The 26,209-nt window shown below is 44.9% G+C and overlaps 1 protein-coding gene across 6 annotated transcripts in view; it reads right to left on the reverse strand.

Annotated features, from left to right (window-relative positions):
* tax1bp1b (Tax1 (human T-cell leukemia virus type I) binding protein 1b) overlaps positions 1-26,209 on the reverse strand; it is a 188,662-nt gene that overhangs the window by 19,983 nt on the left and 142,470 nt on the right. For 5 of the 6 annotated variants that reach the window (XM_085988623.1, XM_085988627.1, XM_085988624.1 and 2 more), the window contains 3 exons: positions 15,414-15,506; positions 13,675-13,864; positions 13,357-13,508 (listed from right to left, as the gene is read on the reverse strand). In XM_085988623.1, coding sequence (XP_085844749.1) covers positions 13,357-13,508; positions 13,675-13,864; positions 15,414-15,506 — 435 coding nt within the window. The remainder of the gene's footprint in view (positions 1-13,356; positions 13,509-13,674; positions 13,865-15,413; positions 15,507-26,209) is intronic. The other variant, XM_085988626.1, reaches the window with a different exon arrangement.

Consider the following 26,209-nt stretch of genomic DNA (forward strand, 5'->3'; position numbering starts at 1 on the left):
TCAAGAAGGGTTAGTGCACTATGGCCACACAGTGTCAGAAGATGTTGTCATTTGTGACTTTAATTAGGGACGTTTTAGTGCTGAGGCATTGACGAAAAACTTACTGGAGAGGTGCAAACATGGAGTCCAGGAAATGAGCATGGATTTGTCAGTTATAATTTGTAAAATTACTGTATCTTCAATGTTAGATTCTCACTCATTTCTTAATTACATTCCAAATGTGAAATTTTTACTCGATCACAATGATGCTTGCAGATCAGGTTTCTCAGAGTTTCACCATTCATGCATCAGCTGAACGTCCACTAATCTAGTTTATAAAAGAAAGACTTGCATTTATATAGTGCCTTTCACAACCTCAGAACAACACAAAGATTTTTAGCCAATTAAGTACTTTTTTGAAGTGTAATTACTGTTGTAATGTAGGAAACGTGGCAGCCAAGATCCTACAAACAGTAATGTGATAATGACCATAATCTGTTTTTTTTTTAGTGATACTGGTTGAGGGATAAATATTGGCCAGGACACCGGGGCGAACCTCCCTGCTCCTCTTCAAAATAGTGTCATGGGATCTTCCACATCCCAAGTGGACTTATCTCGTCTGAAAGTGCAGCACCTCAAACAATACAGCATTCCCTCACTACTGCGTTGGAGCGTCAGCTGAGATTTTGTGATTAAATCTGATTGGAACTTGAACCCACCACGTTCTGACTCAGAGGCAAGAGTGCCACCACTGAGCCAAGGCTGACACCTATATAGCAGCGTACAGAAAATAATCACACGATATGCTTAAACAAGGACAATTTAAGCAATAAGAAAAATGTAACTTTTACTCTAAGCAGTTTTGCCTCTTATCAACACAAGTGTGCTTCAAGTAGTAACAAAAGATGCTGTTCGTCAAAGTCTGTAGTCAAACTCAGTTACATCTATCTATATATATAAACGGATACTTCTTTCTGTCTGTCTATCTGTCTGTCCTTCTGTCTGTCTGTCTGTCCTCACGTGTGCGTCTGTCCGGCTATGCGCTCGAAAGTTAGAGCGTACCTACGCGTGCGTTACGTCGAAAGAAAGCTCACCGTTCCAAAACGATGGTAAGCGTATTTACGTTTCGGCCGGACAAAAATCGCGCCCGCGGTATCCGAAAAACCTTCAACATTCCGCTCATTAGCATCTCATTATCCGCTCATTAGCGACAGAGTGACCTCGAGGTTGACCAATCGGGAGTGCGGATCTCGGGCGGGGCTTGGAGAGCAGGAAGGGTTACCCCGGCAACCGGGCCCGCCGGCCGTCTCTCAGAGCCGCAATCGGCGGGCTTGAAGCCAGCTCGGGAGGGTAGGGCACAGCGTCTCTCTCTGTTCCCCGCTCGGCTCGGGCGGGGCGCTTGGTGAGCGGGAAGGGTTACCCCGGCAACCGGGCCCGCTGGCCGTCTCTCACAGCCGCAATCGGCGGTCTTGAAGCCAGCTCGGGAGGGCGGGGCTCCGGAGAGCGGGAGGGCGGGGCTCCGGAGAGCAGGAGGGCGGGGGGCCGGTGCTCGGGAGATCGGGCCTCCGGAGTTCAGTGCTTGGTTTGGGGTGGGGGGGGGGGCGAGCCTCGGGAGATCGGGGGGGGGGGGGGCGAGTCTCGGGAGATCGGGGGGGGGGGCGGGGCTCCGGAGATCCGGGGGGGCGGGGCTTGGGAGAGGGGCGGGGCTCGGGTGATGGGGGGGGGGTGGAGATCAGGGGGCTCGGGGACTCTCCCCTCTTCCCCCGTCCTCTTCCCCCCTCCTCTTTCCCCTCCTCCTCTTCCCCCCAGTCGCTCTCTCTCTTCCCCCCAGTCGCTCTCTCTCTTCCCCCCAGTCGCTCTCTCTCTTCCCCCCAGTCGCTCTCTCTCTTCCCCCCAGTCGCTCTCTCTCTTCCCCCCAGTCGCTCTCTCTCTTCCCCCCAGTCGCTCTCTCTCTCTCTTCCAACAACATGCCCTCGAAAAAGCCTCGGCACCGCCGGGCACTTCAGCTAGTTTTAAAATAAAGAGACAACTGTTTCCCACTTCAAGCAGTTAACACTTTCATTAAGAAGCTAGTGGTCCTTGCTACACCAGATGCCAAGAGTGGACATCAGCTCAGAAGTAACCCAACAAACACATTTCACAACATTTAAAAGGCACAATATCATTTAATGAGAATACATAAGCAAGCATGCACACTTCCATATCTTTTATCCCTGGAATATAGAAGATTAAGGGGTGATTTGATTGAGGTTTTAGGATTTTTAGAATTTTGAAAGGAACTGACAGAGAGAAACTTTTCCTGCTGGTGGGGGAGTCTAAGACAAGGGGACAAAACCTTAAAATCAGAGCCAGGCCATTCAGGAGAGAAGTTAGGAAACACTTCGACACACAAAGGGTGGTAGAAGTGTAGAACTCTCTCCCACAAAAAGCTGTAAATGCTAGCTCAATTAATAATAAATCGATAGATTTTTGCGAGGATTTAGGATACAGATCAGCCATGATCTCACTGAATGGCAGAACAGATTCGAGGGGCTGAATGGCCTACTGCTGTACCGATGTTCCTGTATCCCAAGCAAATTATACTGCATATCTATATATGGCGTTGTACCTCAACTTCATTGACACTGTTTTGACCTGAGGTCATTCTGAGTCAGTTACAGTAACAGATGGGATACTGAGTCTTTGTTACAGTACTTTGTATTGTCTGACTGTTCAGGGGACCAACAGTTATATCAATTCTAAGTTAGCAAGGTACCAATATAGTGGGCTTAGTAAAATAGCATGAGCACACCTATTCGTTTTGGCATTAAATTACAAAAGTGTGTAGTCTGATTTAGTATATTACTACCAAAAAACTGCCATTATCTTGTATCATGTGACTACTGGAGCGGTAGAAGGTGAACTAGATGGAACTTGGTCTTTTTTTGTCTAGAAATTCCTATGTTCCTATGCATTTATCACTGTTAAATAAACTTACGGCAAGACCACTTTTACCAGACATAGGCACTGTTATACATCATGAAAATAATTCATTAAAGCATGATTAAAAGTTGATGGAATCATAGAACGAGTTTCTTAAAACACTGATAAAAATCTCAACCACATAATGAAAATAAAATTTGACTTCTTCAGCCATCATAAATCAAAATAAATAATTGAAAAGTACTCACTTATTTTATATTTCTTACTGCACTGCAAATTCTAAATAAAACCATACTGGCATTGAAACAATGGCCCTGAATTTCCGATCGGAGGCTTCCTGCGTGCGGATGCCTCCGATTGGGAAAAATCTACGCACTTACCTGCTGGCTCCGTAGGTCCCGAGACTTCTGATCCTGGGCCTCTCCTGGTCCGCGCGCGCAGAGGCCCAAGTATCCCAGGGGCGCATGCAGTTCGCAAGCGTCCCTGGGATCACGTGGGCCATGGAGAACTAATCAAAGAAGGAGATCCCCCTGCACACTTTTGACAGGTCTCTACAGACAGATCTGTCATAAGTATGAATGGGGATCACTTAAAAAAGTTAAACATTAAATACATTTTTAAAAAATCATTGATTTAAAATTAGTAAAAATTATATTTAATTAAATATTTTAAACAAAAATTTTACTTTTTGAAAAAATAAACATCTTTTTTAAAAAGTATTTTAAAATTATAAATGAGTGAAAAAATTTTATTTTTACATTTAAAAAAAAACTGTTATGCTGGTAAAAGCAGGCCTTACGCCTGCTTTTACCAGGCGTAAGATTTTTAAAAGTTTTCAAGCGGGCGAAGGTTGTGCAGAAAGCGGAACTCTCTGCCCGCAGAGGCCCTTCCCCCGGGCAGGCGGATGATCTGTCAAGAGAATTCTTGACAGATCAGAAGTGCCGGGTTTTAGTGCATGCGATTCTCATGCCTGAAACCGGCACTTGCGAGGCCCCTACGGGTGCGTACGCACCTCGTACACACCCGTGGGGGTCGGAATATCTGGCACAATGCTGTTTTCAGGGGAGTGGGATTAATTGGAAAGCTTTTTCAAAGAGCTGGCATAGGCACGATGGGCCGAATGATCTCCTCCTGTGCTGTATGATGCTATGAAAAACATACAGAACATTTCCTGCAAATTGCAGAACTGTCATAATATAAGTAATTATTATAGATTGTTACATTTATAAAAAGCCACCTTTTTTGTTGCTTTCCCTTGAGCACAAATATCTAATAACTAAATTTTGGTAAAAACCCACCAATATACTCTATACTGGTCATTAACCTAGAGCTTGCAATAATCCTCTTTGATAGTGTTTATTTTGTCGACTCCCTAACAGCCAATATGCAATCAAAACTAACAAATCATAATATAAATAGCTATCCATGGGATGGTGCTTTGAAACATGCAACATGTCTTCCCAGCAACAGGTATGCATTAGATGTCAACAATGCAGATCAGTACAGTTTAGTTATAAAATGACAATGTGATAAAGTGACTTCATATCATAACTATCATTGGGGTGGGGGGGTTATTATTCATGGTACTCCCTTGGTTTTTTAAAAATATGTTGAGTATCATCTATTCAGAAAGACATTGGGGGAAAAATTCAGTTGTTTTGCGCCTCCCATTAGCGCCCTAAGAGGGCGTTAACGGGGCGTAAAGCAACTAGCGCCCGGCGTCGCCAACGCCTCCCGCGAAATTCAGCGGGAGGTTAGCGGTGGCGCTAACCATTAGCGCCCCGTGGCGCTGCGCCACTGGTGATGACGTCATCGCCATGCGCAGCGCCCCGGCCGCGATCTTTGGTAGCGCTCCCTGACTTACCGCCGGATGCTATGTCCGACGAGGTCAGGGGGGCCTACCTGCAGCTGGGACAGTGCTATTTAAATGCGAGGTGCCGGGCGGCCATTTTTGTTGCTGGCCACCTGCCAGCACCTGTCTCCTGATCTACACCCCCGTGGAGTGCCGGCTGCGTTCCATGAGCCCGGCACTTCTCTTGAGTGCCGGGTTCTTTTGCCGGCACTCCGATTCCCGGTGGCCCAGCTGGGCCCCGGGTCGCGCTGTGCAAGGCCCCTCCCCTTTAAGAAAGATATTCCCTCGCAGCGCCCCAAGAGGGAGGTGGGGCGCTTCCAGTAGCACCACGCTTCCCTCTTGGGGCGGTGCCACTCAATTTCGGCTGCGGGGTTGCTAATTTTTCCAGGGCGCTAAAAGTAGCATCCTGGCAAAGTTAGCACCCCAAAGGGGGCACGACTCAATTTTTTCCCCATTTTATTTTGGGGACTGCCATTTCAGACAAGCCAGGGAGCCAATTTCGAGCTCCACAACCCTGGAAATAGCACATTACTGCATGGTACTGTTGCATAACCATCCTACATTTTCACTTCTGCAAATATAAAAGTCAATATCAAATAAACTGGGGTAGGGGAAGAAGAAAAACTGGACAGTAAATCAATAAATACAGAAAATATCACATAGGTGTGGAGCTTTGAATATTTAAAACTGCACTATTAAATAATTTATAGTTTTGTATTGTAATATTTATACTACAAATGGGTCATAGAACAAAAAAAATTACATTATCCATGAAAATTAGCAAAAGATACCACTTTCAGAGTTACGATTGTGGAAATTAGTTACAGTAAAAAAAAACTGGACCCTTTCCTTCTAACTAAATTACATAAAAGGTAAACTGGTGAACAATAAACATAATTAATGATTTGTATGGAATATAAATCATAAATATTGAAGACAAATGAAAACATTTTTGCTGGATTAACATTACAATTTCAATTTGGCAGAAATGCAGTTCTGAGATCAGTAGAATCCAGTTTAAAGATGCCAGACTAATTCCAATTATTCTGCTTATATATCTGATTATGTGAAGAATCTATTGAATCCAACACAAATTAAATAACTGGAACCATTGCACACCTAAAATCAGTCTGATTGAATATTAGGATCAGCCTCCAAAGCAAATAAAACAATATAATTTCTAATTTCCTTAAAGCATTAAGCGGTTTCATATTCTCTATAGACCTTGCAATTCTGTAAAATCTATGAAGTACATTCCATTATCTTCACTGGTGACCCACAGACAATCTGCTTATTGGAACACATTAGAGTCCCTCTGTCTCATTACAAAAGCTGAGCTATGTCAGCAAATGAGCACAAGACACAAGCGCTCTTCCTCATGGGTTTGCAAAAGGGCAAAGAGGATCAAAGACACTCGGATCAGAGTGAATATGGTGCTAATTAAACTGCGGCAGATGACTAAAAGAGCTTGTCATGTGCAATACATGCACTGGGGATGGTCATATTAGAAATGCAGAATGAGCACCAAGGTAGGTAACATCACCAAGTGCACATTTCTATTCTTTCAATATGCTGTGAAAGTTGTGACAGTTTCCCTAATTATACGCAGTAATAGACAGAAGAGGCCAAAAGTCAGGAAGGTGAAAATCATTCTCCTTTCCTAAGATGCTGAGCCCTAGATTTGAAATCATGCCTGTCTGAACACTGTTCAACTTCAACAAAGGTTAATAGCAATTAAATGCAGCAAACTAGACTAAATGAGAAACAGGTCGTGATACCACTGTACTCATTGGGAACAGAATTCCAAACAGAGCTTGGCAAAAAGTTAGAAATTTGTCAGGGCACGAAAATAAATTGCCATTGTAAAATAAAATCTCATCCCCGCCAAAAACATGATCAATACAAATTCTAGTTATCCATTTGAGAACCAAATTCAAGTTAAAAGTTAAATTAACAGAACTGATGACAATTATTGAATTGGATACCTACTGGAGATGTTAACTTCCCATTCACATACACTAACATTTCTCCTCTCCTCAGCTCATTTGCTGCTGAAACCCTGATCAATGTTGTTGTTCCCTCTAGACTCGAGTATTCCAATGCCCTCCTGGCTGGCTTCCCACCTTGCATCCTCTGTAAATTTGAGCTCATCCAAAACACTGCTGCTCGAATCTAATTTGCACCAAGTCCCATTCACCCATCATTCCTGTGCTCACTGACCTACATTGGTTCCTGGTCTGGCGATGCCTTGAATTTAAAATTTTCATCCTTGTTTTCAAATACCTCCACAGCCTTGCCCCTCCCTATTTCTGTCACCTCCTCCAGCTCTACAACACGAGATCTCTGCGCTCCTCCAATTCTGGCCTCTTGCCCATCCCCGATTTTCATCGCTCCACCATTGGCGGCCGTGCCTTCAGCTCTAGAATTCCCTCCTAAACCTCTCCACATCTCGACCTCTGCTGCTTTAAGATGCTCCTTAAAACCTACCTCTTTGACCAAGCTTTTGGTCACTGTCCTACGATCTCCTTATGTGGCTTGGTGTCAAATTTTCTCCAATACCACTCCTGAGTACATCTTACTATGTTAAAGGCAAGCTGTTATTAATTTTCAATTCAAAATCTCTCCAGCTCAGTTAATGGAATCATGATTACTGAAGACGCATTCTTAATACAAAATTCTTTTTCAAGGGACAAAGTGATTTCTAGTGCATTTGATATAGTCCCAACTCCCCACCTGCAAGAGACCATGGCCTAGAAATTTGTTTGCCCCCCCAAAAACGGGTGCAGGGATAGCGATGCTTTAGCAACCTGCGCCCGTTCGGAGGACGGTAGACAGCACACGAACTTCGTTATGCCTGTTCATTTCCATGATTGTGGAATTCAGCCCAGCGCTGAACGCGCTGCTGAGTGGCTGAACACTCAGCAGGGGACTCAAGTTCGTACGAGGCTAGCACCAATTAAAGCTAGCCTCCAGCCTGCACTACATAAAGGTAGTCTGCACCTCTTCAAGGGGAGGTGCATTCTGCCTGCAGCAGATCATTGAACTGGCCGAGGAAGACAGTGGAACAAAATCAATTCATGATGGCACAACAGAGGAGAGAGAGTTTGCACCAAGGATCTCTGATGCAGCATTGGAGGCCTTGGTGCAGGAGGTCAATAGGAGGAGAGAGGTCCTCTTTCCACAGGGGGCCAGGAGGCCCCCCAGGAAACAGAGCAAAGTGCAGTGGGAGCAGATTGCCACCGTGGTGAATACCAGAAGTATAGCCCTGAGGATGTGGACACAGTGCAGGAAGAAGTTTAATGACCTCACACAAGTGGTCAAGGTCAGTGAATTCATCTTCAAATGCCATAACCCACCATATGCACCACTAGCCTCATATGCTGCTCAATGCACCACACTCCCATCACTCACATACCAACAATCTCTATCAATCACGACTCATGCCTCACATTCATAGCGTCACCTCACCCTCACACACTTGGCACTGCTGCAAGCCTCACACCCACATCTCACAGCTTGCTCACAGTCAGCTATTCAACCATGGCAGGTACAGCACCCAAACACATTGCACCACATTCTCTTCCAGGAAAAAGTGACGCACAACCAGCACCAGCAGGACCTAACCGGCGGGGGACAGGCTAGCCTGCATTACCTCACCCCCATGGAGGAAATTGTACTGGCCATTCTTGGGAGGGGCATGGCTGAGCCCGTGGCCAATGGTGGGGCTTAAAGAAAACAAAATGCCGATATCCTCATACGTAATCCCCCTTCTCACATCCCACTTGCCCCTCATCCCACAATCTCTTCTGATTTACAAGCTGCACATGGTGTAAGCATGCACCTCTTGCTTTGCCCCCCTCCCCTCACGAGCCTTTCTCATTTCAGAGGCCCAAGAAATCTAACCTGCCCAGCCAGTGGTTCAAGAAGAAGAGGGAGTGGAGAGTGATGAAGAAGAAGAAACACCGGCACTCGATCTGACACTCCCAGCCACCAGCTCGGATACTGGCACTGTGCAGCGTTTAGAGGGTAGCTTAGAGGCAGGATCTGCACACGGTGAGTCACTGGGCACGAGTAGGCTGCAACCAGGGCGGGGGGAAAAGATAGCGCAGTTGCCAACTCCCCAGAGGGTGAGGTCGCACACGAGTTCTGCTGCAGAGGACTCAGATGAGGAATTTGATGGGGCGGCCTACAGAAGAACATTGATGGGTATGCACTAACCTTGCACAGGGCTTTGCGCAGATCTTAGAATCCGTGATTTCCAGCATGGAAGGGGTGGGCAGATCCATTAACACACTTGTGGACCCAACCATCATGCAGCTTCCACTGCAGCACAAGCACAAGCCACCCTACGTGAGTGCTGCAGTGGAAGCTCAGACTGCTCTCATGCAGGCTCAGCTTGGTGCCACACAAGCTCAGACTGCTGCCACTGTGGCTGGGTTTACCAGTGTGGAAAGGGGCTTGCAGGGTGTCACAGCAGTCCAGCAATCTGTCCTCTAACAGATGGCTAGGAATGCTGAGGCGCTGCCCCGGGGGCTCCGTGGATCAAGAACCCGCTGTCCCCTCTCAGGATGACAGCATTCATCCGCCCACCACTGCCAATCCGCCAGTGCTCATGTCTGTCAGCCAGCCAGCCCAGACTGCTGCCGCCCATGCCAAAGTGATGTAGTCCACAGCCAGGTCTTTCAAGTCAGAGGTGCTCAATGTCATCCTGCAAGGCCATCTGCAGACTCCCCCACTGAAAGTCAGCAGCCTTCCACCAGCCATGCTGCAGCCACTGGGGTAGCACTGTGTCGGAGCACTAGGACAAGCAAAGGCACACTGATGACAGGCACTAAGGGAATGCACAAGGGTGATTAGTTCACTTTGTTATGTTATATTGGATGGATTGATGGATAAAGTTGAATTGGAATGTTTCTTTTGTGGTGGTTTTTATTTCAGCATTGTGGCCAAGAGGACGCTCTGATGGTCAATAACAGAGAGAAGGCAAGATGTGGGACTAATGTTGAATGAGGAATTGGGGCTGCGTTCACTGGTACCGCAGTTGGATGAGTCGATCACAGACTACCTGGGCAGAAAGGAGCTGTCTAGGTTGCCTCCTCCGTTCCGCTTCCTCCTCATCCTCCTCCTCAGCCAGTTGCCGTATGCCTGATGGCAAGGGCTGTGCCCTCATGATGACGAGGTTGTGGAGCTTACAACAGACCACAAGGAATCTTGAGACGCACTCTGGTGAGTACTGCAGGGCTCCTCCAGAGCGGTCCGGGCAGGGGAAGCGTTGTTTGAGGACACCAATGGTCTGCTCTATAAACTAGAGCACCCACGACTGGGAGCAAGTGGTCTGACCAGAACCCTTGAAGTCAGAAGCATGGCCTTCTCCACTTGGAGCACCACTCCCCGTCACCTCACCAACTTTAAACAACTCTAGAAAGTTCCAAACACTTCCACAAACTTCCACAGAGCCAGTAGAAATTAATCAGCAACTCACCTGAGAGTGGTTGATGATCCCTTTAAATATCACTGGTACGGGGTCCCTGCAGCTGCTGAACAGATGTTCAGCTGTGTGAGGTTAACACAGGGCGTTAGTTCCAGCATTGAGGTCAAAGATTTCAGCGCTGGTGTCAAATCAGCGTTGCATGCTGACTGACAGCATGATCTGCTAACTCTACATACTTATGGCGCATACTTCCAGCGCTGATGCCAACACCCTCACCAAGACGGCGTCCAGCACAGTCTGCAAGCATGTGGCTCGGACGCCATTTTTGACCCAAAATGGCACCCGTAGCACCCAAACAACGGGCGCAACGCAATCAAATTTTTAGCCCCGTAATTGCAACATTTAACACCTACCATGCTGTTCAAATGTGCAACCCAAGACTATAATATTTTTTCTAAGTGCAATGAAATATTTTTGTGCAATGTTATTTGAACCTGATTAAACATGATCATGCTTTCCGAAAGTTACTTTCTCTCTTGTACGGTACTGCAACCCTATCACCACACACTATTCGCTAACTCTGGCTGGATTTTTACTGTATGCTTTTGGAACTCAAACTGGTCGGTGTAAGATCACCTCCTGGAAGGGAACTCGTATCTGGAGGTTTCAGTGATTCGAATCATCTTTGGAGTGATACTGCCATTTTTCCATCGATGTGCATCCAAAATAACGTTGCATAATGCAAAAGTGCTGGTATAAATGCAGCCTTAGATAGCAGATGACAACTTATTTCTTAGGCTTCTTACAATGTTACTCTATAATAGTTATAAAGAGGTGCACATCAAGACTGATTAGGTCTTCAATTCTGTCTAACTTGGAAATAGCTCCTTGTCTCCCCTGGCTTCATTCCATTCCAGATAGTCTGGCTGAAATCAGAAGTGCAATTGGTAGGAAATGCTTTCTAAGTTCAAGCTTCTGTTTTGGTTACTGCCTGATCCCTTCATTGCTGCACCATCTCTTTGGACTGTAAAAGTAACTGAATCAGTCACAAATCTCAAAATGTAAAATGTCATAAAACATTTCTAAAAGTTCACTTTCAAAGCTAGTTTAATTCAAATGGCTCTGAGGAAATTTCATCAACCTGAAATGTTAACTGTTTCTCTCTCCACAGATGCTGCCTGACCTACTGAGTATCTCCAGCACTTTCTGTTTTTATTTTCAGTTCAAATGGTGGCCCAGAAACAGGTCCCTTTACCATCTCCTTTTGCTTTGTAAAATCATGTTTTGTCATTTAATCTTTCCTGCATTCCACCCTATCACAGACCTTCCCTTTAGTTCTTTCCTCCACTATCCCCTTTCCCTGCCTCTGCACTTGCTTAATCTCTGTTATATCGCTAACTTTTTCCAGTTCTGACGAAAGGTCATCAACCAGACATGTTAACTCTGTTTCTCTCTCCACAGATACTACATGACCTGCTGAGTATTTCCAGCATTTTCTGTTTTTGTAACAGGTCACATGGTCTAATTCAGAGAATGACATGTGCACTGGGGACACATACCAGAGTAGAAAATCAGAGTATTTTTTAAATGGTGAGAGATTGGGAAATGTTGGTGTTCAGAGGGACCTGGGTGTCCTTGTACACGAATCACTGAAAGTTAACATGCAGGTACAGCAAGCAATTAGGAAAGCAAATGGTATGTTGGCCTTTATTACAAGAGGATTTGAGTATAAGAGTAAAGACGTCTTACTGCAATTATATAGGGCCCTGGTTATACCACACCTGGAGTATTGTGTACAGTTTTGGTCTCCTTACCTAAGGAAGGATATACTTGCCATAGAGGGAGTGCAACAAAGGTTCACCAGACTGGTTCCTGGGATGGGGGTATTGTCCTATGAGGACAGATCGAGTAGACTAGGCTTATATTCTCTAGAGTTTAAAAGAATGAGAGGTGATCTCATTGAAACATACAACATTCTTACAGGGCTTGACAGGGTAGATGTTTCCCCTGTCTGGGGAGTCTAGAACCAGGGGTCACAGTCTCAGAATAAGGGGTCGGCCATTTAGGACTGAGATGAGGAGATATTTCTTCACTGAGAGGGTGGTGAATCTTTGGAATTCTCTACCCCAGAGAGCTGTGGAGGCTCAGTTGTTGAGTATATTCAAGACAGAGATCGATAGATTTTTGAATATTAAGGGAATCAATAGATATGGGGATAGTGCATACAGTAATCTGGGATGTAATGTTTAAGTTATCCACCAGATGGAGCCAAATATTAAGGGTTCACATTCACCAGTTTTTAAGGTAATGGGTCATGTATTCAATGTCCTGGTACACCAGTTTATACGGTAATGTGGCATTGCATTATGGGTATGACTCAGAGGTGAATCCTCCATCTTGCCATTGTGCGGTAAGAATTGGGTGTTTTGCTTGCAGCCTGTAAGAGATGTTTCTCTGCTACACCGGGTAATTAAACAGTTGGGTTTTGTTCCTAATATCTCGCTTCTCTCAGTTTCTGACCTTACCACTCGGATATCACAGTGCAGGAAAGTAAAGATGAGATAGAAGATCAGCCATGATCTTACTGAATGGCGGAGCAGGCTCAAGGGGCCAAATGGCCTACTCCTGCTCCTATTTCTTATGTTCTTACAGTGTCTTAAGTTAATGTTGGATGTGAATTATGAATATTGCAGTGCATCTAACAGACAGGGGTGAAAGCTATTTTGGCTGGAATGTAAATTACCTCTACTGACGTAGTTATCATTTGTGTTACACAACATAATAAATGAGTAAACATTTCTGTAGCAGGGTCAACCTGTAATACTGACACAATTAAACTAGAAAGAACACACAATTGGATATTTTATTAGCCAATGCAACACATAATGATATTGAGCATGTACGGGAAGAATTCCCTGTGGTCAGAATTCCCTGTGGTCAGTCCTCAAATGTGTGGTGCATGAATGGTACTAAAAGCACTACACTATTGTAGTTATTTATATTCTTGGATGTGTGAAGGCCAACAAATAAAGCTTATTGTTACAATCGGAGAGAGCCAACTTTGTTGCTGAACACAGATGGCCAAAAATTTATGATATACCAAAGCCTTTTTTGTTGCAGCAAACTGATCATAATTTCCTTTAAAATCAAATGAAAATCAATTAGAACTTGCATTAATAAGCTCATCAGGGTCCTCGAGTCCATCTGGCCTACTGAAGTTGCGAGAAGGTTGGCTGCAGACCACGGTACTGTCCAATCCCCATGAGGGAATGCCTATAGGCACTCTACGGATCTCATCAGGATAAAGTGCTCCATCTGCCCCATCTGAACTCAAACATATTAAGAAAAAGATTTAACTTGCTGACAATGACAATAATAAATGTTATTTTAGTAGGAAAAAGTACCAAGCATAGTTTATGAAAAGTTTCATATTAGTCTACTATCAACATAAAAAAACCATGAGAGGCTGCCCCAGAAAATTAGCACCAACCTCTTCCAGGCTCTGCATAAGGATTTCCAAACTGTAGTCCAGGATTTTTCACAGGTACAAGAGGAGGCTCCAAAGAATACGGGTTTGGATATTGTAGTATCTGTTGTGCATCTTGGGGCTTTGAACTTTGTGAATTTTGCTCTTCAGGATCCCTTTCACCATCATGTCTACTTATCTCTTTTGAAAATTCCTAAAAAGAGGGGTAAAACAGTTAGTTATGGAATAATTTATACATCCAAAGTCAAAATAAATAGTAGTTTGTAACTCGAAGCTAGAACTTCTAGGGAAAGTAGTGAGTGAGGAGGACATAAAAAACCTGCAAGGGGACATAGACAGGCTAAGTAAATGGGCAGAGATTTGGCAGATGGAATACAATACTGGAAAGTGTGAGGTTATGCACTTTGGCAGGAAAAATCGTAGAGCAAGTTGTTATCTTAATGGCAAGAAACTGGAAAGTACTGAACTACAAAGGGATCTGGGGGTCCTGGTGCACGAAACTCAAAAGGTTAGTATGCAGGTGCAGCAAGTGATTAAGAAGGCCAATGGAATGTTGGCTTTCATTGCTAGGGGGATAGAATATATAAATAGGGAGGTATTGCTTCAGTTGTACAAGGTATTGGTGAGACCGCACCTGGAATACTGCGTACAGTTTTGGTGTCCATACTTAAGAAAGGACATACTTGCTCTCGAGTCAGTACAAAGAAGGTTCACTCGGTTAATCCCGGGGATGAGGGGATGGACATATGAGGAGAGGTTGAGTAGATTGGGACTCTACTCATTGGAGTTCAGAAGAATGAGAGGTGATCTTATTGAAACATATAAGATTGTGAAGGGGCTTGATCGGGTGGATGCGGGGAGGATGTTCCCGATGATGGGTGAAACTAGAACTAGGGGGCATAGTCTTAGAATAAGGGGCTGCTCTTTCAAAACTGAGATGAGGAGGAACTACTTCACTCAGAGGGTGGTAGGTCCATGGAATATGCTGCCCCAAAAAGCTGTAGAAGCTACATCATTACATAAATTTAAAACAGAAATAGACAGTTTCCTAGAAGTAAAGGGAATTAAGGGTTACGGGGAGCGGGCAGGAATTTGGACATGAGTCTAGGTTCGGATCAGTCATGGCCCTGTGGGTAGCGGAGCGGGCCCAGGGGCCGTGTAGCCTGATCCTGCTCCTATTTCCTGTGTCTAATTCTGTTAGATTCAGGAGATAGTTCTGTGATAGTAGATTGACGGTTAGGATCAGATCAGCCATGATCTTATTGAATGGCGGAGCAGGCTCGAGGGGCCGATTGGCCCACTCCTGCTCCTATTTCTTATGTTCTTATCACACAGCCAAACTACATCAGAAAAAGCACTTCAAAATTAGGTAATCTACTTATTTCCTCTTTAAATTTATTGCAAAGCCAAAAGTCAATATTCCAGCTGCACAGTGCCAAGAAAAACTTTAGATCTTACATAAATGCATTCATAACTTACACCATTACTTATAATGTGCTCTTTACCACATACTGTTAAAATCATAAAAGATTCTTGTACAGCCTAAATGATACAGCACATTGATGCACCAACATCTTGTGCTATGGGAAGCATTTTTTAGGTGGTGGGGGAGAGAGAAAGAAAGAGAGAAAGACAAAACTAAGCACTGAATTTGAAGAATAGCCAATAAGATTTTATGTAGTCTCAATAATCCCTCATATCTCAGAAAGGGACCATATTAACAAACTACTTGAGCCACTTGCCCTGTTCATCTCTTCCTTTCCCTTTTCTTTGTCAAGGATTGCCAATTTTGCTTTAAGTTCCTTTACTTCCTGCTCCTTCTCTGAAAGCAGAACCTGTAAGAAACAGTGCAAAGCAAGAATGATTTAATCTGTGCTTCATTTCAGCATCATTTCAAGATGGGAATAGTGTGAGGTGTTTGTTTATGTTTGTACTTTAAGTACTTAACACAACGTTTAAAAGGCAGCTTATCTCAATGATAGCACTCTCATTTGAGTCAGAACATTGTGGGTTCAAGCCCTCCTTCAGGTGTGAAGTTCCTGTACTTACGTCATAGATACGGACTAAACTTGCTAAAAACGTTAGGACTTGTCCATTCCAGTCTAAATACCTTTTTAAAGGTGTGGTAAGTCTTAATTACTGCCAAACAACCTCTCTGGCACTGAAAATGAACTTTCACAAGTGTGGCGTTTCAGTCCTTCAGCTTTTAATTATTGTTGGAGATTTTTTTTTAAAAACTTAAATAAAACATTTTTTTCTGTTTCTTTTATCTCTCTCGCTTAATCCAATCTTTCTTTCCCTTTCTTTATTTTGCTTTTTGTACCTGATTTGACACTGAATTCACTATTGTAAGTAACACTTGCTGGTTCAGACTCTGCTGCTCATTTACGATTCTTCAATCTGATTGGTTAAGGAGATACACAGTCGCTTGTCCTGTTCACACAGGTCCCAGATGCCCTGTAGAGGGCACAGCACTTTTTAGATGATTGGCTGGCAGCAACTTGCCATGCAAAAGCCCATAGAAAGTCTATGGGCAATTCAAGACCAACGAATGGCTGATGCTGTTCATTCACTTCAGAGCAAAATCAGGCCCTTCATAATCTTAGCATTCCGTTGGACTCGGAGTTGAGCTTCAAACTCCACATCCTGTCCATCAAGACCACAACACTGCACACCTCTGCCTCTACATCAGCCTCTTCGCTGCTGAAACCCTTAGACATGGCTGGGTCACCCCCAGACTCAACGACTCCAAATGCTTTCCTTGCTGGTCTAACATCCTCCACTCTCCATAAACTTCAACGCACTTAAAACTCTGGTGCACATAACCTGTGCCACACAAAGTGCTGCTCGCTCACCTACATAGGTTCTCCTTCCGCCAATACATTAATTTCAAATTCCTTGGGCTAGAAATTCAGTGCATTTGCACCTCTTGTTAGCCCCCGGGGCGCAAACGGCTTTTCGTCCGGGCGCGGCTAATGACTCCCGCTAAATTCAGCGGGAGTTTAGCGGCAGCAGTAACTGGTAGCACCCCGCTCCGCAGGCGGTGACGATGTCATCACCATGCGCAGCGCCCCGTTTTTGCCCTGCCTGCAAAATTGGCCCGTGTCCCCTGAATCTGTGCCGGCAAACATCGACATAGAAACATAGAAGATAGGAGCAGGAGTAGGCCATTCGGCCCCTCGAGCCTGCTCCGCCATTCAATGCAATCATGGCTGATCATCCAAATTCAGTATCCGGTCCCTGCTTTCTCCCCATACCCCTTGATCCCTTTAGCCTTAAGAAATATATCCAACTCCTTCTTGAATATATTTAATGTATTGGCCTCTACTGCCTTCTGTGGTAGAGAATTCCACAGGTTCACCACTCTCTGGGTGAAGAAATTCCTCCTCATTTCTGTCCTAAATGGCCTACCTTAGACTGTGATCCCTGGTTCTGGACTCCCCAACCATCGGGAACATCCATCCTGCATCTAGTCTGTCCAGTCCTGTCAGAATTTTATAAGTTTCAATGAGATCCCCTCTCATTCTTCTAAACTCCAGCGAGTACAAGCCCAATCGACCCAATCTCTCCTCATATGTCATTCCTGCCATCCCAGGTATCAGCCTGGCGAATCTTCGCTGAACTCCTTCCATGGCAAGAACATCCTTCCTCAGATAAGGCGACCAAAACTGCACACAATACTCAAGGTGTGGTCTCATCAAGGCCCTGTACAACTGCAGCAAGACATCCTTGTTCCTGTACTCAAACCCTCTCGCTACGAAGGCCAACATGCCATTTGCCTTCTTAACCGCCTGCTGCACCTGCATGCTTACCTTCAGCGACTGGTGCACAATGACACCCAGGTCTCGTTGCACTTCCCCTTCTCCCAATCTATTGCCATTCAGATAATAATCTGCCTTCCTGTTTTTGCCACCAGTGGATAACCTCACATTTATCCACGTTATATTGCATCTGCCATGCTTTTGCCCAATCACCCAACCTGTCCAAATCATCCTGGAGTTTCTCAGCATCCTCCTCACAGCACACACGCCCACCCAGCTTTGTGTCATCTGCAAATTTGGAGATATTACATCTAGTTCCCTTGTCTAGATCATTAATATATACTGTGAATAGCTGGGGCCCAAGGACCGATCCCTGCGGTACCCCAGTAGTCACTGCTTGCCTCTCGGAAAAAGACCCGTTTTTTCCAACACTTTGCTTTCTGTCTGCCAACCAGTTCTCTATCTAAGTCAATACCTTGCCCCCAATCCCATGTGCCTTAACTTTACACGCTAATCTCTTATGCGGGACCTTTTTGAAAGTCTTCTGAAAGTCCAAATACACCACATCCGCTGGTTCAACTTATCTATTTTATCAGTTACATCCTCAAAAAATTCCAGTAGATTAGTCAAGCACGATTTACCTTTTGTAAATCCATATTGACTTTGTCCGATCCTGTCACTGTTTTCCAAGTGCTCTGCTATTACATCTTTTATAATGGACTCTAGCATTTTCCCCACTACCGATGTCAGGCTTACTGGTCTGTAATTCCCCGTTTTCTCTCTACCACCTTTTTTGAATCGTGGGGTAACATCAGCTACCCTCCAATCCATGGGTACTGTTCCAGATTCCATCGAATGCTGGAAGATGATCAGCTAAGCATCAACTATTTCTAGGGCCACTTCCTTAAGTACCCTAGGATGTCGATTATCAGGCCCTGGGGATTTATCGGCCTTCAATCCCATCAATTTCCCTAACACCATTTCCCTACAAATACTGATTTCTTTCAGTTCCTCCCTTTCATCAGACCCTATGTTCCCTGACATCTCTGGGAGGTTATTTGTGTCCTCCTTTGTGAAGACAGAACCAAAATATGTATTTAATTGGTCAGCCATTTCTTTGTTCCCCATTATAAATTCCCCTGATTCTGACTGCAAGGGGCCTACGCTTGACTTCACCAATCTTTTTCTCTTCACATATCTATAAAAGCTTTTACAGTCAGTTTTTATGTTCCCTGCAAGCTTACTCTCATATTCTATTTTCCCTTTCTTAATTAATCCCTTTGTCCTCCTTTGTTGAATCCTAAACTGCTCCCAATCCTCAGGTTTACTGCTTTTTCTGGCCAATTTATATGTCTTCTCCTTGGATCTTATGCTATCCCTAAGTTCCCTTGTTAGCCACGGTTGAGTCACCTTTTTTGTTTTATTTTTATGCCAATGACAGTGACTGATTCAGGGGGCAGGAATGGAGCAGTAGGAGGTGGTGGGCGGGGAAAAAAAAATCGTCCGGCTTACTTGTCACGACCTGATGCGTCTTTCAACACGGGGTCCGTGCTGCGATCTGGCAGCCTGGCACTCCTCTCGAGTGCCGGGCTGCTGGCACAGCACCCCGCTCCCCTGTGGTCCAGGTAGGGCCCTGCAGAGTTGTGGGCTTGGGCCCTCCCCTTTAACGAGGGGAAAAGCCCTTCCATGCAGCAGCGCTACTTGGCCCAGTGCGTAGTGCTGCAGAACGCACCGCCCCGATATTTGGGGTTAGCGCGCTAAGAAGGTAGTGGAGAGCTTGATTTGGGGCGCTTAAACTGAAGTTAGTGATCGCCGCGCTATTTTTTGCTGGGCGCTAAATTTAGCTCCCAGGCGATGTTAGTGACCCAAAATGGTCGCTAACAAATTTTTCCCCCCTTGACTTTATCTAACAATCCCTCCTTTTAACCCATTCCATCCGAAATCTCCTCCTGTCTTGTATCCTATCCTGACTGTTCCGTTCCCGAGACTTGGAATTTTTGTACAACTTCCCCCCCCTCCCTTTATCCCACCATTGGTGGCAACGCTTAATATTTGTCATAGTTCTTGAATCTCCATCTCCAATTGCATAATCTTTTAACAAGGCTCAGGGCATTACAAAGTAGACACTTCAGTCCTACTCTTTGGAACCCACTCCCTAAACCTCTCCACCTTTAAAAATGTTCTCAAGATCTGCTTTTGGGCAAACTTCTGGTCATCTCTCATAATTTCTCTTTCTTATCTTGCTATGTGTTTTACTACACCTATATAGAACATTTCCTTACAACAAAGTTGCTATATGAATGCAAGTTGCTGTTGTTAAACAGCACACAATCCAGGCTGACACATTAGGATACTACTAATGCAACTCTGCTTTGTGTGCGGTTCTATTTTTTTATGAAACATTAAACCAAGGTTTTCTCTGCCTATTCATGTGGATGTTGAAAATCCAATGACACTATTTGACGAGAAGAGTTCTCCCCGTATCATGACCAATATTCATCCTACAAACAACACCAGAATGGATTAGATGATCATTTATCTAATTTTGGAACCTTGCTGTGCACAAATTTCCTTTTCAATAACAGTAACTATACTTCCTAAAGTACTCATTAGCTATGAAGCACTTTGGAAAGTCGCAAGAATGTGAATGGTGATATATAAATGGATGCTCATTTCCTCAAGGGAGGAAAATTGCTTGGGGATGTACTCCGTCACATCGCTGCCTACTCCTGAGCCCCACCTCATTTCCTGCTCCAGGTGGAAGAAAAGGGCCATCCGCATATGGCAAAGTGTATTTCAACTAAATGCAAATTAGGGAAAGGTGACACCAACATTTTTCCTGCAATTTACACCCTTTAAAAAATAATGGTATAATTTACTTCAAAGAGGTGGCTCCGCAAAGGCTAGGTTTAAAATTACGAGTAAGCCAAAATCAATCCCTTATTTTAAATGAATGCCCAATACTGTCCATATAAATCACATTTCACTTGTAAAACTGAATTATATTTCTATATACATGTCATAATACTGTGATTTTAAGTTCAAATAGTGCGCTGAAAACTAACTTCACTGTTAAAACTTTTACTTCACAATCAATTTCCTTGGCATATATATTTTCAAGCATGTACTATAAAATACCTTTATATCCAGAGTAAAGGTCTTAATACAATGCAGCATATTCTTTCATTCCTCCTTGAACTCTGTATACCATCACGAAGATAACTGTACAATTGCCAAATCACTGACAGAGGTTAACAAATTCACTGATGTTAATTTAATTTTTGAATGTACTTGTCTTAAATGACCTCTTAACCTTTTCTGATGTCTTATTCCTGTCTCCTTCCATCCCAAATCCAATGTGATATGTCAAACGTACTACTCTCCATTACAAACCAATAGCCACCTGCAAATTTTGTCAATTTATTACATGTAGCAATTTTTCCTAATTTGCAAAAATAGCCTACACATTTTGCCTATGTGCATAAATGAAACAAAGAGGGCAAGTAAACATCCTGGGACATGTTTATTTCTTAACTATGTCCACATTAAAATTCTCTTCAATTAGCATAATTAGATATACACTCACACATCACCCCCCACCCTAACCTGGCTCATGTGTGTATTGTTGCATTTGGCCCCAAAATATTATAACTTGCCAAAAAAGGAGTGGAAATTATTTTTATGCTGTACCACAATTTCTTCATTGTGAGTAAACCCAAAAAGTTGGGATAGTTTATACAAAATTACTCAAATTTGTTGCGTGCTTCACAGGGAAAGAGGGGAAAAAGACAAATTTACACATGCACACATGTGATACAATTTCTACTCATTAACATGGAATTAGTTTAGGTTTGATCATTTTAGGCTTAAGTTTAAAACATGGAAGCAGTAGCATATTCATAAAGCATTTAAGTGTAAACATTACAAATTTGACTAACCACGGTGGCAGTGTGGCCATTATCGCCAAAAAACACAAGTGGTCTTTTCCCCCTACTCCTCTGGGATGTTCTCCTCCTTCAAGCACATCACCTTTTTCCACCCCTTTTGCCTCTCCTTTAAAATCCTAATTTCTCTGCTGCACCCCCAAGCCCCACCCCGAGTTTCTCACCAAGATATCGATCCTCCTCTGTTCTGAATGATTTCCCATCCTCATTGATTTCAATCATTTCAGCTCCCATTACCCATTTTCCTCTGAATTCACTGACTATCTGATTAGCCCTTACCTTTAAATCACACCTTGGTCTGTCTCTCTACTCCTCTGAAAATTTCTCCTCCTTTGAGCATCTCATCTTGTTCCACCCCTCACGCCTCTCATTTAAAATCCTTGTTCTGTACCGCCCACCCATGTATCACACCAAGTTTCTCACTGAGATATCTTTTTGTGTCCGCCCCAGAAAAAACTCTCCCTCAAGTCACTTACCACTGCACTTTCAAATTCCCAACTATTTAGCCTTTGGCCCTCCATCCATCATGACATTTCTGCAGCTACCGATCTGTTAAATCACACCCTTTCCTCCAGCTTTGATGCCATTATCCCTATTAAAACCATTACACTGTCACCCTAGTCACTCCTCGATATACCGCTCATCTCTGCTCCCTTAAGTCCAAGGGACGCAGATTTAAACATCTATGGCGGACAACTGGTTTAACCATCTGTGGAAATGGAAGCTATGTAAGAAAACTGAAATAACTTTCTACCTGCTTCTACCTGCCTCGGGAATTCACGGCTGTTATCATCACTGCGGTCTGCATCCCACCACACGCTAATGCCAAACTAGCACTGAAGGACCTCTACAGGGCCATCAGCGAACAACAAACTGCGCACCCAGATGGAGCTTTTATCATCGCGGGGGACTTCAATCACATAAACCTAAAAACTGTACTACCGAAATTCCACCAGAATGTCTCCTGCCCCACAAGAGGGGAGAACACACTGGATCAAGTCTACATGAGCATTGTAGATGCTTATAAGGCCATTCCCTGCCCCCACCTTGGGAAGTCTGACCACCTCTCCCTGTTTCTAGCCCCGGCATACAAACCGCTCATCAAAAGAGGGAGAACATCAGTGAGAGCAGTGAAAGTATGGCCAGAGGGGGCAGTATCGGAGCTTCAGGACTGCTTCGAACGCACTGATTGGGGCATGTTTGCCCATAATGACATCGAGGAATACGCATCCACAGTGCTATTCTACATCAACAGCTGCGTCGAGGTCGTCACGACCCATAAAAATATCAAGATATACCCCAACCAGAAACCCTGGATGAACGGAGAGGTCCGCTCACTGTTGAAAGCACGCGACGCAGCATTTAAATCTGGCGACGCGGCGGCTTACAGTGCAGCTAGGACCAACCTAAAAAAGGGCATCAGGACTGCCAAAAGGAAACAGACACTGCGGATAGAGGATCACTTCTGCAACAACTCGGACCCCCGGCGCATGTGGCAAGGCATCCAGTCCATCACTGACTACAAGGGCAAAAACACCAGTCCCCCGGTTAGCAATGCCTCCCTTCCGGAGGAGCTTAACAACTTCTACGCTCGCTTCGACAGGGACAACAGGGAGCCGGCTACCAAAGCCTTGCCACCCCCGGAAGACCAGGTGCTCACTCTGTCGACCTCCGACGTAAGGGGTGTTCTACGCGGAGTGAACACACGAAAGGCTGCTGGACCGGATAGCATCCCTGGATGGGTACTCAAGGAATGTGCTGATCAGCTGGCTGATGTCTTCACCGCCATCTTCAATCTGTCATTGGCCCAGGCAGTAGTCCCTACATGCTTCAAGACCGCTACCATTATTCCTGTGCCAAAACAAATGGCTGTGACGTGTCTGAACGACTATGGACCTGTCGCACTCACACCCATCATAATGAAGTGTTTCGAGAGACTGGTCTTAGCCCACATCAAAACCAGTGTTCCTGCCTCTCTTGACCAACACCAGTTTGCCTATCGTGCAAACAGATCAACCGAGGATGCAATCACAACTGCTCTACACTCGGCACTGAATCACCTAGATGGTAAGAAGACCTACATCAGAATGCTGTTCATAGACTACAGCTCAGCATTCAACACTATCGTCCCCAACAAGCTGGCCACCAAACTCTTGGCCTGAACACTTCCCTCTGCAACTGGACCCTGGACTTCCTAACAAACAGACCCCAGTCTGTCAAATTAGGTAACCACACCTCCTCCCCCCTGACCCTGAACACGGGGGCCCCACAAGGATGTGTGCCGAGCCCCCTCCTCTACTCCCTCTTCACCCACGACTGTGTGGCTGTTAATGGTTCCAACACCATCATCAAGTTTGCGGATGACACCACGGTAGTAGGCCAGATCACCAACAACGATGAGTCAGCCTACAGGGATGAGGTCCAGCATCTCGTGAAGTGGTACGCCGTTAACAACATGGCCCTTAACACCAAGAAAACAAAAGAAATCATTGTGGACTTCAGGAAGTCCAAAGGCGGAAGTCACACCCCCATCCACATCAATGGGGCTGTGGTGGAAAGGGTGGACAGCTTTAAGTTCCTCGGAGTCCACATCACGGAAGACCTCTCCTGGTCCCTCAACACCTCCTCTCTGGTGAAGAAGGCCCAGCAGCGCCTATATTTCCTAAGGAGGCTGAAGGGATGTAATCCGTCACCCCTGATCCTCTCTAACTTTTACTGCTGCACTATAGAGAGCATCCTGACAAACTGTATCACAGTATGGTATGGCAGCTGTAGCTACTATGACCGGAAAGCCCTGCAGCGGGTAGTCAAAACTGCCCAATGCATTACCGGCACCCGGCTACCGACCATACAGCACATATACCAGAAACGCTGTCTACAGAGGTCACGGTCCATCATCAAAGACCCTACCCACCCCAGCCACAGTCTGTTCGCCCTCCTGCCATCTGGGAGACGCTACAGATGCATTCGCACCCGTACGACCAGATTTAGGAACAGCTTCTTTCCCAGGGCTGTCATCCTACTGAACTCCACAAATAAACCCTAAAGCCTGCACATCTGCCAATGCACTTTATTATGGTTATATTTATGTTAATATACTACAAGCCAAATGTATGTTGAATGTTTAAATGTCTTAATCCAAATGTACACTATCGGGAGCCGCAAGCCTACATTTCGTTGTACTGCACTTGTGCACTACAATGACAATAAAAGTTGATTTGATAAAATGAAGGAATCACCATGTGTAAGGGATAATGGATAAATAATGCAGAGGTTCAGGAATGTTCTAAACAGAGGGCTCATAGGTAACCTCGTCAGACATGAGTGAGGCCACTACAAACGCCAGTTAGCAAACAATGGGTTAATTAGAGAAAATGGATGAAGACGTAAACTAATCAAGGAGATGAGACAGGATGTGGAATAGGGTAAACTAATCATAGGATGCAGGGACAGTAACAAATGTGTAACCAAAGAGATGGGACAGATTATAGGATAGTATAAACCAGGAGGAAAAACCCCAGATAGAGAGCGACAACCTGGCAGCAAGAGACCTAGGAGCAACACTCGACAGCAGGGACCTGGGGACAAAATCCTACTCCCATTCTTCCTCGCACAGGTTAGACCATTGCCAACCACTTCCTTGTATCCCTCATCATCACATCCTGTTACCCCTCCCAACTCCATCCATCACCACATTTGGTTGGACCACATCAAGTGCTACTGGGCCTCACTCTCCTCTGCAAAACTGCCCACTAATCCAGGATCATCCTGAAAAGTAAATATAACCACCCCCACTTCTCTGTGCCCACTAAGCCAACCACCCCCCTCGCCTAGACCTGAACCCGCATCTTTTATTTATTTCATCTCCCCCATGACCTTTCCAAGCTCATTTTGTCCATGAGACCCAACCCCTGCTCCTTTGACACCATTCCCATTAAACTGTTGACCACCCCAGCTTCCCTTCCTGACCCCTTCAAAATATTGCGCATGTGCGGTTTTTCCAATTTAAAGCTAGTGAGTCGGCTGCGTGGGAGCTGCAGAGTGTTACACGGCCGCACAGCTTAAAGGGAACATTGGTCCTGATCCCCTCGTTTCAAAATTGCCACCATCCCTCCTCAAAAAAACACCTCTACTTCTCCAAACTCCCATGTTGGTGCCTTCCAAATCTGTGTTTTAATCTTTCCAATCATGTTTACATCCCTGTCATAGCAGTGAAACAGGCCTAACCAATGTCACAAATGGCATCCTATATGACTGCAACTGTGGTGCATTATCCATCCTCATCCTCTCTGCAGCCTTTGCCGCAGTGGAATGCCTTTCCTCCGTTGTCCAGCTCAGTGGGATTTCCCTCACTTGGCACCATTCCGACCTATTTGATCATAGCCAAAGCATCTCCACCAATGACTGCAGTCCCCCAATAATATATCCTTGGCCCCTCATCTATATGCTGCCCCCTTGGCAACATTTTCCACAGACATGGGGTCAGCTTCCACATGACACCCAGCTCTACCAATCCAACACTGCTCTCAACCCCTCCACAGCCTCTGTGTTGTCAATCTGCTTGCCCGATATCCAGAAATAGATGAGCCACAATTAGGAAGATTGAAGCCATCGTCTTCAGCCCCCACAACAAACTCTGTTCTCGCCACCGATTCTATCCCCTTCCCTGGAGATTGTCTCAGACTTAGCCAGACTGTTTATAACTTCGGCATCCTATTCGACCTTGAGCTAAGCTTCCGATTCAACATCCTTTCCATCACAAAGACTGCCCACTTTCACCTCCATAACATCACCCCGACCTCAATCCATCTGTTGCTGAAATCATCAACCATG

This window comes from Somniosus microcephalus, chromosome 5 (assembly GCF_052327205.1).
Source record: "Somniosus microcephalus isolate GS21.2 chromosome 5, FLI_Smic_1.0, whole genome shotgun sequence".
NCBI lineage: Eukaryota > Metazoa > Chordata > Chondrichthyes > Squaliformes > Somniosidae > Somniosus > Somniosus microcephalus.